This window comes from Notolabrus celidotus, chromosome 21, assembly GCF_009762535.1.
Source record: "Notolabrus celidotus isolate fNotCel1 chromosome 21, fNotCel1.pri, whole genome shotgun sequence".
In the NCBI taxonomy this organism is placed as follows: Eukaryota; Metazoa; Chordata; class Actinopteri; order Labriformes; family Labridae; genus Notolabrus; species Notolabrus celidotus.
In genome coordinates, this window is record NC_048292.1 from 15,352,559 (window position 1) to 15,365,626 (window position 13,068).

Here is a 13,068-nt window from a genome sequence, read left to right on the forward strand (position 1 = left end):
GATGGTTGGTCCAACCTCTCTTCCATTTTCCCACCACTCAGGTCCAAAATGGAAACCAGAAACCAGCTAGCAGTCCCACGTCAGGTGTCACAAGATGAAACCTTTACATCTCACTCTTTACTCTCACTCTGAGACCAAACAGGTCTGACTGGTCTGAGTATCTAACCCCTCCCAGACCCAGACCTCTTGTTCAGAATCAAGGTGTCTTTGCTGACCTTTGATTACCTCAGATCTTTACCTTTCCCATCCATGGCTTCCGCTGCCGGTTTGTAAAATAATTCAGGAGAGTATCCAACATTTAGACGGATGCTTTAAAAACCTCAGCGTAACACTTTCATCCTGTCATGTAGTTATTAACTAAGTAAGTACTTCTTATCAGACTGGTGCATTCTGGTCCTTTACCTGTAAACATCTGAGCTCACTGAGGCTCGTCCTAAAAAAACAACAAAGAGGAAGAACACAGAGATCTGTGGAGGGCTTTTATTTTGAAAAATAAAACAACAGTGGTGATTTCAGTGATGACGGGGAATCTTTCTGCAGGTGTTCACCTCCAAAGTGAGGTCGTATCATACCCATGCTTCATGAATCTCACAGTGTGGTTATGATACAGCCCCTGCTCTGAAGATCAATAACATCTATTGATTTAAAATCAGAAAGTGATCGGGGTCTTCTCATCTTCAGAAACAAACAAACAAACAAACAGTCAAAACACAGTTTGATTTCACATCAGGAGATCTGAGGAAAACTGTAAGAGTATCAGTCATTATTTAAGGTTATCAATCATTATTAGAGGTTATTGATCATTCTGAAAGACAATCAATCATGATTAAAGATCATCAATCACTGTTAGAGTTGATTGAATATCAAAGAGGAGAAGTGATTAAAGACTCACCTTCAGGTTTTTACTGCTTCTATCCAGAGGACGAGAGACACAGAGACATGAAGGGATGATGAGGTGATGACTCAATGAGTTAATGGAGTGATAGAATGATGAAGCCATGGAGTTGAAGAAGCCATGAGTTGATGAAGGGACGGGTTGATGAAGTGATCAAGGGACAAAGACAAGGTGATGAAGTGATGAGCTGAAGAAGCGATGAGTTTACGCAGTGATGGAGTGATGAAGGGATACAGTCATGAGTGAACGGAGGTGTGGAGCCTTTTTAAAACATACTCATGTTCACGTCATGACCTCGGTCAGATTAACCCTTCATCGTCTCTCATGGAGGTTTTAGAGATTCTGCGCCGGCTTTCTGTTTATAATCTGATTAGTGAGCAGGTTTGTGGGATTTAGAGGATTGACGATGTTGAGCTGGACAGGTAAATCGGACACATCCGGATTAGAAGCTGATCTCACACGGAGTGAAAACTTAAAGGTTCTTATTGGATTTACAGACTGTTGTCAACTGCTCTGCTGAAACCTCCAGAAAACCCTTTAATATCTGATATACAGACATATGTACATGCAGTGTATGTTCATACATACAGATTACATATACTCATAGACACATACAGAATACATACATACATATATACATCCAGTGTTAGTAAACAGCGGTACATGCAGATTGAACTAGTGGCTAAACTGATTTGATGCCAACTATTCATTTAAAGTCAGTTTACAATCCTATAAAATACTTTTTTTAATTTATACAGAAAACTAGTTATATTTTTAAAATGATTTCACATATAGATGATAATAATAATACATGGTGGAATTATGTAAATATGTGATACAAAGTCAAATAAATTATGGATTTATATATGTTTGTAAAAATGTGTATGTGTGTATATGTGAGAGTATATGCACGCATATATATATATGTGTATGTGTGAATGTGTATATGTTTATGTCCAGACTATTAATGGGGTACCAAGATGGATGGATGGAATCTTATTTATATATTTACTTTTCTTAGTTTATTATAAATGTCATCATGATTAATATTTGATTATTATCGTGATTATTATAATTATACCTATACTATTTTTTTTTTTTTTAACTGTTTAAATTTGTATTATTATCATTTTTTCTACTATCTGTTAGGGCAGGGGTTCCCAAAGTGTGGGTCGGGACCCTTAGGGGGTCGCAAGACGTCTTCCAGGTTTTTTCTTTTTTTAAGTACTCTAAATCTGCTTATTTTACCCATTATTGTAAAAATATAGGCAACAATAGTTCTTACATCTGAAATAAAACCCTGCAAATAAGCACATTTCATTAGTTTACTGCCTTTCTTTTTTGCCGGATGACTCCTAAAGCTAGGGTTAGGGTTAGATAACAGCTTATTAACCAAAGGATCAGTAGCAGCAGGTTCATTCGCAGCAGCACAGGAAACACAGCCACATGTGCATGTAGGTAAACTAATTTTGAAGTATGAAATAAATGAAGAATGAAGCGAAGGACAGAGGGGGTCACAAGTCTTTGGCACCTATATTTTGGGGGTCGCGGGTTTGGCAGTTTGGGAACCCCTGTGTTAGGGTTCTTTTCTTCTTAATTTCTTCTTTAGTTGCATATGACCCTGTCCTATTTTATTACTACCCTATGTACACTGCCATTCAGTGCGGGGGTGGGGTCAATGACATGGCTTAACCATCACTTGTGCTATGTTTTGCAATGTCAGAGCCACATTAAAACAACCCATAAACAATTGATCACAAAAAAATGAATGATGGATTTATTGATTAAAACTTTGTAAAAACACAGAATGACTTTCACAAATTTATAGTCACAAAAGATTTATATTGAATTATAAAGTTCTAATATATATATATATATATATTGATATATAAATAAATATAACTAACATGGTTTAATGTTGTCGTGTTTTTAAGGTCTGTAAAAAAGAGAACGAGATTAATTAAACATCTAAAGATTAAAGACAACCGGCTGATTAATGAAGCTAACAATCTTCAAACACGTAAACAAGAGCTCCTGTGTTTCTTTTAAGTGTCACAGAGTTACTGGTTAAAGGCTTGAGGGTTTTGATGGGTAATAGTTTAATGGGGTTATGTTTAAAAGGTTAATAGTTTAACAGGTTAATAGTTTAACAGATTAAAAGTTTAACAGGTTAAACGTTGAACTCTGCAGTGATGTTGGATGTTTCTCCATAATGAATAAAATAGATTGACATTTAATGAAATAAAACTTTGATAGATAAATTAACCTAAGAACTGATCTCTACTCGTGTTAACAAAGAAATACTTATTAAACTTTTAAATCAATTTGTAATGTGAGTATATCATAGTTGATCTATATCGCTTTTTGTATTTTTAATTATTTGTTTTAATTCAAATTTTGTTTTTGATCACAGAAATGTTGAAAATTACAAAAGAGGTTAAGTGAAAAATGTCAATTTTGTTGTTGTGAAGTAATAATTAGAAACAGATTTAAAAAATGTGAAAAATTGGTGTTTTAAGAAATTAACTTCAAACCTTGCTGTAACAGTTTGTTCACTTTAAATGTAATTTATTGATTTGTTCAATTAATAATAAATAAATTACATCATTGTGAATTGAATTGTCTTCATATTTGTCACTTATAAATTTTGTTTTATGTCACACACTAGTTTTCTAATTCTGTTGTTTACACATTGAATATTTTCTTTTCGTCAGTTCCGGTTGCTTTTACAAATCAGACTGAAGGACACAGATTATTTTGAACCACTATTCCTCCACTCAAACAGGCAGTAATTGTGTATTTATGTCTGAACTCTGAGTGGATTAAATGTTAAATACATGAATAAGTGGCCCACTGAGGATCTCCGGCTGCTCTGACTGACCTCCGTAAGCAGATTAAGGTTCAGAAAACTTCTGTGGAGGTTGTTAGGGCTGGACGCAGCAGAAGCAGCAGCAGCAGGGTTAGATGGATGACAAAGGTGAAGATCGTAATCCGCAAATGTAACTTTAGAAAAAGCAAAGCAGCTCATCTGAGAAAATCTTTTGTGTAAGTGGTTTATGTCTGTATATAAAGAGGCTGAAGTCCACAGGTGTGCTAGAGAGCTCATCATGGGAAAACACTTCCACCTCTACGAGAACATTTCCAAAGTGAGCCCCTTCGAGGGGCCCCAGTATTATCTGGCCCCTACATGGGTGTACCACCTGCAGACGGCCTTCATGGGCTTTGTCCTGTTTGCTGGAGCACCTTTAAATTTTGTTGTTCTGCTCGTCACACTTAAGTATAAGAAGATCCGAGTCCCTCTGAACTACATTCTGGTCAACATCTCGCTGGCAGGATTCATCTTCGCCACCTTCTCGGTCGGCCAGGTGTTCATCGCCACCATGCGGGGCTACTTCTTCCTGGGTCATACAATGTGTGCTTTGGAGGCTGCCATGGGATCCATAGCAGGTAAATATAAGCCTCAAGTATAACATCTCTCCTGCAGGTAGACAAAATCAGCAGCTAAAGGTAGATCATGTTAGCAACAGGTGTTTACTTGTGCCATGTTTCCTTATCTTGTCTCCTTAGTCTTGTTCTTTGCCTCTTCTATCTTGTTGTATCTATACTGTCTCAAGTACCCTGTCTTATTTGTTTTGCCTGCTGTCTTCTGTATCTTGTCTCCTGTATCTTGTCCTCAGGTCTGGAGACAACCATGTCTCTTGTCCTATTAATCTTGTCTTGTGAAACTTGTCCTCTGGTCTGTTGAAGGCCTTGTCTTTTGTGTGTTTTGTCGTCTGTATCCTGTCTGCTGTATCTTGTTCTCTTTATCTTGTCTCCTGTATCTTGTCCTCAAGCCTGATGACAGCCTTGTCTTTGTCTTGTGTATCTTGACCTATGTATCTTGTCCTTAGATCTGGTGACCACCTGTTCTCTTTGCTTCTGTGTCTAGTCTATTGTATCTTGTCTCCTGTAATTGTCCTCAGGTCTGGTGGTGGCCATGTCTCTTTAATTTTGTATCTGGTCTTATGTACTGTATCTTGTCTTCAGGTTGGTGACAGCCTTGTCTTTTGTCTTCTGTATCTTGTCTCCTGTGTCTTGTCCTCACATTTGGTGATGGCCCTGTCTTTTTTTGTTTGTATCTTGTCTTCAGTATCTTGTCCACAGGTCAGGTGATGGCGTTGTTGCTTGTTTCCTGTATCTTGTTCTATGTACATTGTCTCCTGTATCTTGTCCTCAGGTCTGATGACAGCCTTATCTTTTGTCTTCTGTATCTTGACCTATGTATCTTGTCTTCAGATCTGGTGACCAACTGATCTCTTTGCTTCTGTGTCTAGTCTATATAGTCTGTATATTGTCTCCTGTATCCTCTCCTCAGGTCTGGTGGTGGCATTTTCTCTTTTCATCTGTATCTAATCTGAAGTATCTTGACTTCTGTATCTTGTCTTTAGATCTGTTGTCCGCTAGTGTCTTTTCTTCTGTACCTAGTCTAATTATCTTGTCCCCTTTATCTTGTCCTCAGGTCTGGTGGTGGCCATGTCTCTTTTCTTTTGTATCAAGTCTTATGCATTTTGTCTTCAGGTCGGGTGACATCCTGGTCCTTTGTGTTCCGTATCTTGTCTTCTATATCTTACCCTCAGGTCTGGTGGTGGCCTTTTCTCTTTTCATCTGTATCTAGTGTTAAGTATCTTGACCTTTGTATCTTGTCCTCAGGTCTGGTGACATCCTGGTCTCTGGCAGTCCTGTCCTTTGAGCGGTATCTGGTCATCTGTAAACCATTTGGACCCTTTAAGTTTGGCAGTAACCAAGCCCTCGCTGCAATTGGCTTCACCTGGTTCATGGGCATCTGCTGTGCGACCCCGCCATTCTTCGGCTGGAGCAGGTAAGGGCTCACCTTTAGGAGGATTCTACGGGTAACTTTAACATGATGACGTGACCCCATCATGTCTCTGTTCTCAGGTACATCCCTGAAGGTCTGGGCTGCTCCTGTGGACCAGACTGGTACACACACAGCGAGGAGTACCACACTGACTCTTACACCAAGTTTCTGATGGTGACATGCTTCGTCATGCCGCTTGGCATCATCATCTTCTCCTACTCACAGCTGCTGGGCGCGCTGAGGGCTGTGAGTGACACCTGATCAATCAATACCTGATCAATCAACACTTAGATCTATCCATCTGAGAGATAAATAGATTAATAAGATATGATAGAGTGTAATGAAATTTAATTAACTAAACTTAAATTGAATAAATAAAATAAAATTGATGAATAGAGCTTTAACACCTGATGATCAACTTCTTCTTCTTCGTGGGCTTTGTTGTCAGGTAGCGGCTCAGCAGACAGAGTCAGCCTCCACCCAGAAGGCGGAGAAAGAAGTGTCAAGGATGATCATCGTGATGGTTGGATCTTTTGTCACCTGTTACGGTCCGTACGCGCTGGCCGCCCTCTACTTCTCCTACTCAACAGATGAAAACAAAGATTACAGGCTCGTCACCATTCCCGCGTTTTTCTCCAAGAGCTCTTGTGTGTACAACCCGCTGATCTACGTCTTCATGAACAAACAGGTGAGTCCACACATATTGTGTTTGTGCTTTTTTGTTAGACTTCCTGCAAGGTTGTTAAACGTTCACTTCGTCATGTGATCGGAGGTTAAAGTAATCACCTGATGGATGTTGTGTGTGTGCAGTTTTACGGTGCCATCATGGAGACAGTGTTTGGAAAGAAAATGGAAGACACATCTGAAGTTTCTTCAAAGACAGAGACTTCCTCTGTGTCAACGGTATCTTAAAGTTCGGACTAAGGACAGAGGGACATCTTTGACTTTTTGAACGGACATTGTACATTTTCTTTTAGCACAACAAAGGATGTTATACTGTAGAACATCTTTGTTTAGTTCAGAGGCAAACAAAAAAAACTAATAAAAAAATGAATATTTGTTTTTAACTGTGTGTCGTTTTTTTTTATTTCAAGTGAACATCTTAAAGGGCCAGTGCTGCCAAAACAATAAAAAAAAAAAACGATGTAACTTCATATTTTTATTAAACAGTGATAAAAGTGAAAAATACAATCACTAACTTTCTCTGTGTGTAAAAGTCTATTACAATTAGTGTCATTGTTTTCATGCTGATATAAAAACTTTGAAGCATTCAGGAAATTTCAAGACATTATCCTTTAGTGTTTTTCATAGAAACCATCAGGTGACAGTATAAAACACACATGACATAACTATAACAGAGCATTTGCAGATAAAACGTGTGACGTGCCAATAAGATGAGAGGCATAGTGAAGTCATCGACCAGAAACATACAAAATGGACGAAAGATAAGGAATATAAAAACTAAAAAATGAATTAAAAAACAAACAACACAAACAAGTTGAAACAGTTTTGTAAAAACATAACAAAACTCCTTATTTGTTCAGTTTCATTCAAAACTTTGTATGAATAAATAACTTTGGAAAAAAGATAAATATTTTATTTTCTTCATTATGAATCTGCGACTCCTCTAGAACTCGTCGTGTCGTAGTAACGCCTCCCCAAAGTCCGTCACCTGACTTCCCACAAACACGTCAAACTTATCAAGGATCTCCTTTTTGGTGAGTTTACCATCCTGAAAACAGACACAAAGACAGGTGTTACACAGGTGTTTGACTAGTATTACACAAATATTTCAAAACTGCTAAACAGGTGTAACACATTTTTCAAACAGGTGATACACAGGTTTGTACACATACCACATAGTTTTAAAACAAGCTTCACACACATGCCATACATGTGTTAAACAGTTATTACACGTGTATTGTACAGGTAATAAATCAATCAATCAATCTTTATTGTATTCAATGCTGCTCATACGTGCCTTAAATTGCCCCCCGGGGACAAATACAGTTTTTTGAATTGAATTGAATTGAATTTATTTGTATAACGCCAAATCACAACAAACGTTATCTCAAGACACTTTTACAAGCATAGGAGGTCTAGACTGTAATCTGTTAAATTATGAACAGAGACCTAACACCAAGGCAGGGTAAGACTCAGTCTTACCCCACCTTAATCCATCATGAGCATTGCACATGAATATTGTATTTAGCTAGTTACAGCGGCAAGAAAACACTTCCTTTAACAGGCAGAAACCTCGAGCAGAACCAGACTCATGTAAGACACACATCTGCCTCAACTGAGTTGGGTCTTGAAAGAGGGATAGAGGAGAATAAGAGAGAAAGGTGAAAGTGATGAGACGATTGATTGATTGATGATGATAAATTGATTGATTGTTTCTTCAAAGACAGAGACTTCCTCTGTGTCCACAGTATCTTAAAGTTCAGACTAAGGATAGAGGGACATCTTTGACTTTTTGAATGGACATTGTACATTATCTCTTTTAACGCAACAAATGATAAACAGGTTTCAGACATGTGCAAAACAAAGAAAAAAAGGTTGTACACATGTGCCATACAGGTGTTACACAGCTATTACACATGACCTGTACAGGTGATAAACAGGTTTAACACATCTACTATACAGATGATAAACAGGTCGTACACATGTGCCAAACATATTACACAGCTATTACATATGTCTCGTACAGGTGATAGACAGGTTTCACACATGCGCAAAACAAAGAAAAACAGGTTGTACACATGTGCCATGATGCAGGCGTTTAACAAGTTTTACACATGTGCCATACATGTGTTTAACAGGTATAGTACATGTACTATAGCGATGATAAACAGGTTTCACACATGTGCAAAACAAATGATCAACTGGTATTACACATGTCCCGTACCGATGATAAACAGATATTACACATGTGCCATACAGGCGTGTGACATAGTTGTTACACATGCATTACATATGTGTAATGAATACACAGGTGTTGCTCATGTTCTACAAAGGTGTTAATGTTCCTAAGTTATCAAACAAGTGAAGCGAAGGTGACCAGGTATATAACTGGTGTTATACAGGTGTTACCCAGATGTTACATGAATGTTACACAGATGTTGTATAATGGTGATACAGATGTTGCACATTTGTCATAGAGGTGCTACATACGTGTTCCTTTGCTTCTCAAACAGATGTGATAGAAGTTAAACAGGTGTTGTCCAGGTTTTTAACAGGTGTTAAACAGATGTTATCAGGGTGTAACATGTTGATTTTAGTGCCTATACAACTGTTTCACATGTGTCTGACATGTGTGTGACATGTAACACATCTGAATAGGTAGATATGAAGGTAATCAGGCTCACCTTGTTGGTGTCAGACTCACTCATCAGGTGTTTGGCCTCAGCTTCAGCGTGGTCATAATCAGACGGGAGAATCCAGTCCAGAGTTTCCTCTTTGTCCATTTTTCCGTCTTTGTTTTTGTCTCTAAACTCAGAAAACTGCTGACGCTCTGACTCCACCCACTCCGGATCCTCCACCTGGTCCTCTGCTGTGTACATGTCACCTGCAGACCACACACAACGATCACAGAGCAAAAATTAAACTACAATGAGCACAAAAAACAGTTAATAATCACAGATTCCAATCCTCGCTCCTTACTCCTTCTCTGCCCCGCCCCTCCTTACCGATGTACTCCTCCAGGTCGATGAAACCATCTCCATTCTTGTCAATGTCTTCGATAGTTTCCTGTGAAGGAGAGCGAACACATGAATCACCTGAGTCACATCACATGAGTCACATCAAGCAGTGACATCACGCTCACCTGCACCACAACGTCCTTCATGTGCTCATGTTCTTCAGGATGGAGGAAGGCAGTGAACTCAAGTTTGTTGGCGATCAGATCTCTGTTGGTGTCGGCGACTCTGAACCGTCTCTCATCCCTCGCCATCATGGCAGAGTAGTTATACTCTAGTTCAGCCTGAGGGTCGTCTATAAGAGGTAACCAATTAGAGTGACCAATCAGAGGCAACTTTTTAGAGCTAATCTATTAGATAGATTGAATGGCTGGTTCATCCTGGATCAGACTCACCCAGGTAGGTTCCGTAGGTGACGTTCTTGTACTCCTCCCAGCTGATCATGCCGTCGTCGTTGATGTCAAAATCCTTCCACTGACGCTCCACGCTCTCAGAAACGTGTTTCCTCTGACCGCTTTTTATCCAAAACTTCAGCTCCTCCTCCGAAATAAAACCATCCGAGTTACTGTCCATCTGATTCACTATGATACTTCACACACACACACACACACACACACACACACACACACACACACACACACACACACACACACACACACACACACACACACACACACACACACACAGTGGTTATTACGTAGAATTAGAACGTTTCTGGGCTCTGAATAATTTGAATTCCAGTAAAATGATTGAGTTTCTTTTTGAAAAATGCAGACATTTTTGTCTTTACAAACACAAGTTGAGTCATGCCTGTTCCAGGTGTGTCTCAGGTGTGTCCAAGGTGTGTCCCGGGCCAAATCCAGGTGTTTTTTTATATTATAGGTGTATCTCAGAAGTCTCAGGTCAGTACTTATTATGTGTTCTCACGTGAGTTTAAACTGTGGGGCTATTTTGTGTGTGCCAGGAGTGTTTTAAGGGTGTTCCAGGAGTGTTTTACGATGTGTTGTAAGTGTGATATTTTTTGGTGTGTGTTCAAGGTGTGACTTAGTTTGTTTTTTTAATGTGTCCAGATGCATTCTTGGTGTGTTTAAGTGTCTCAGGTTTGTTGTCAATGCAGGAGTGTATTATTTCAGTGTGTTTAAGTGTCTCAGGTTTGTTGTCAATGCAGGAGTGTATTATTTCAGTGTGTTTAATGTGTGTCTCAGGTTTGTTGTCAATGCAGGAGTGTATTATTTCAGTGTGTTTAATGTGTGTCTCAGGTGTGTTTTTGTAATTCAACTTCTTTAAAATAAAGTTATGAACTGTTGAGTGAAAGAGTTAAACCCACTTAGGTGTTCCTCAGAACCAGAAACCAGGTTGTCCGGTATTGTACAATGTGTGACCGTCACTGTTTCTTTAAGAGACGTACCCGAGCCGGCGCTTGCTCTCCTCCTGTGGGAGCTGTTCAAAGGTTTTCGCCTCATCGTGACCCAGAAACGCTTCGTGGTCGTAGTCGAAATTTTTGTTGTCATCATGCTCCAGGTGACTCAGAGGTTCATCCTCGTGAACTCGACCCTTCTTCTCTGTTGGCTTACTGCTGCTGATCACGCAGAGAGCGAGACACGCCCACAGCACACGCATCATCCTGAGAGAGAGATGGAGAGAAACAGAGAGAGAGAGGGACTGAGAGAGGGAGAGGGAGACAAAGAAAGACATCTGTTAATTTCTACACTGATTAACTGATAACCTCTGTTTACAGACTGTGCTTACAGTAATAACACAGATACACATGATTAAACTTACAATAACAGTGTCATTTACCCTCAGTTATCTGTACTCATCTGCATATGACAGCAGTCACCTTTTTCAGTTTGTATTTTCATGTTAATGCGAATAACACACTAAAAGCTTGCACCCCTTCATTTGTCTAACTCTACTTTATTCTATTTTTATCTTTACATTTGCTTTGATGTCATTAAAACGGGTTTCCCAAGCAGATAAAACCTTTTAACTTGTACTGACAGACAGCTTCTCATATGTTCTTTAAATGTTTACAGGAATATTTGAATACATTTACATCTAACAGCTCATTTTAACTTTTTCTGTCATGTTTTCTGTTAGAAACATTGTCATTTTCTGATCAAATATGTTATAAACCAGACCCCTAAGGCACAACTACTTACAGTTAGAGCTGACAGTCCATCACATCTCGCGATAACTAGCTCTGGTTAATGGGCATGCAAAACGCTGACACAAACATGAACGTGATATTTATCCTTTACCATTTTCCTTGCAGTGTTTTGTCCAGTTCTCACCTGTGTTTCTGGTCCCTTGCACCCGGACTCTTCACCTGGTTCCGAACGGTTCCGAACGATCCCAGTTATCCTCAGTTTTCTCTCCAGCCTCACAGAACGCATCCGCCCTGTCTCGGCCAATCAGGAGGCGTCGATACACATCCCCCGTTCTGATTGGTCCACTTGAGGTTTGGTCCATGACGTCAAAAGGAGCTGTCATTGTACTCAGTGACTATTGGCTGTTGATTCTATGTGGACCAATTACAGCCAAGGAAAGATTCAGCGGTGAGAAAAGTAACACGCTTGCCACGTACTCAGATATGAAATCAAAGACACCGACAGTTATCGATCTGTTATCATTTATAAAAACTACTTTACCATATTTCACAGTAAATTATTATCCAGTAAATATTATTGATTAATATTGATGACTGTTTTATATCGATTAGAGATTAGAGACTGTTTTAAATCTGAAATAATTTTTGATGATTATTATTTATACTGTTTTCGAAACGGATTATAACATTAATAAACAAATGTAACATGGTTCTTAAAAATACATATATACATTTTTATCCTAGTTATAATAATTCTAGGTGTGATACTCAAAAAAATGTTTTTAATTATCTAATGATATTACTTAACTTTATAAACTGAATTATGTAAGGGATAATTATGCCAAATAGAATCCGGACTGGCTAAAACAATCATGTGTAGCAACAGAGAGCTCTTGATTCACCCTGAAAGAATTCATTATCCCGCTTATTATCTGATAATAATTATAATAATAATAATAATAATAGGCCGCCTCTTTTTCTTTAGGAGGCTCAGATCCTTAGATATCTGTAGTAAGATGCTGCAGATGTTTTATCAGTCTGTGGTGGCAAGTGTGTTATTCTATGCTGCATTCTGCTGGGGAAACAGTATAAAACACAAGGATGCGAGGCGACTGGACAAACTAGTGAAAAAAGCTGGCACTGTGATTGGAGCCACGTTGGACTCACTGGGGGCTGTGGTGGAGAGATGCACACAGAAGAAGCTAGAGGCCATTCTAAATTACACAGATCATCCACTTCACAACTTCTTTGTGGAACAGAGAAACAGCAGCAGTGGACGGCTCATCTCTCTGTGCTGCAGGACTGAGAGATACAGAAAATCATTCATCCCTGCAGCCATTAGGCTTCATAACTCTCTAGCCAATGGGAGATGAGCTGACAGACACCTGAATTATTTGTTTTATGTGATTTTTATAATTGTATCTACCAGAGACCTGGATTTATAAAGTACATTCTATTCTCTCTATTCTATTCTACCAACTTTAGCTGACACTACGTATTGATCCAAAGA

The 13,068-nt window shown here is 38.9% G+C and overlaps 2 protein-coding genes across 5 annotated transcripts in view; one reads left to right on the plus strand and one right to left on the minus strand.

Moving 5' to 3' along the window:
• Nucleotides 1–6,817, plus strand: part of opn1sw1 (opsin 1 (cone pigments), short-wave-sensitive 1) — a 9,382-nt gene extending 2,565 nt beyond the window's left edge. For 2 of the 4 annotated variants that reach the window (XM_034673740.1, XM_034673739.1), the window contains 6 exons: nt 1–4; nt 4,229–4,342; nt 5,585–5,753; nt 5,831–5,996; nt 6,199–6,438; nt 6,561–6,817. The exon at nt 1–4 is cut by the window's left edge. In XM_034673740.1, coding sequence (XP_034529631.1) covers nt 4,276–4,342; nt 5,585–5,753; nt 5,831–5,996; nt 6,199–6,438; nt 6,561–6,662 — 744 coding nt within the window. In that variant the 5' untranslated portion in view covers nt 1–4; nt 4,229–4,275 and the 3' untranslated portion in view covers nt 6,663–6,817. Of the gene's footprint in view, nt 5–4,002; nt 4,343–5,584; nt 5,754–5,830; nt 5,997–6,198; nt 6,439–6,560 lie in introns of those variants that run through there. The other 2 variants (XM_034673741.1, XM_034673738.1) reach the window with 2 other exon arrangements.
• A 79-nt stretch (nt 6,818–6,896) lies between these two features.
• On the minus strand, nt 6,897–11,873 carry calua (calumenin a). Its single transcript, XM_034673737.1, has 7 exons — nt 11,743–11,873; nt 10,857–11,110; nt 9,844–10,037; nt 9,577–9,743; nt 9,440–9,500; nt 9,119–9,318; nt 6,897–7,482 (listed from the first exon to the last, which is right to left on the minus strand). The coding sequence occupies exons 1-7, from the start codon at nt 11,842–11,844 to the stop codon at nt 7,378–7,380; spliced, it is 1,083 nt and encodes a 360-aa protein (XP_034529628.1). The 5' UTR covers nt 11,845–11,873; the 3' UTR covers nt 6,897–7,377.
• Nucleotides 11,874–13,068: the final 1,195 nt, after the last annotated feature.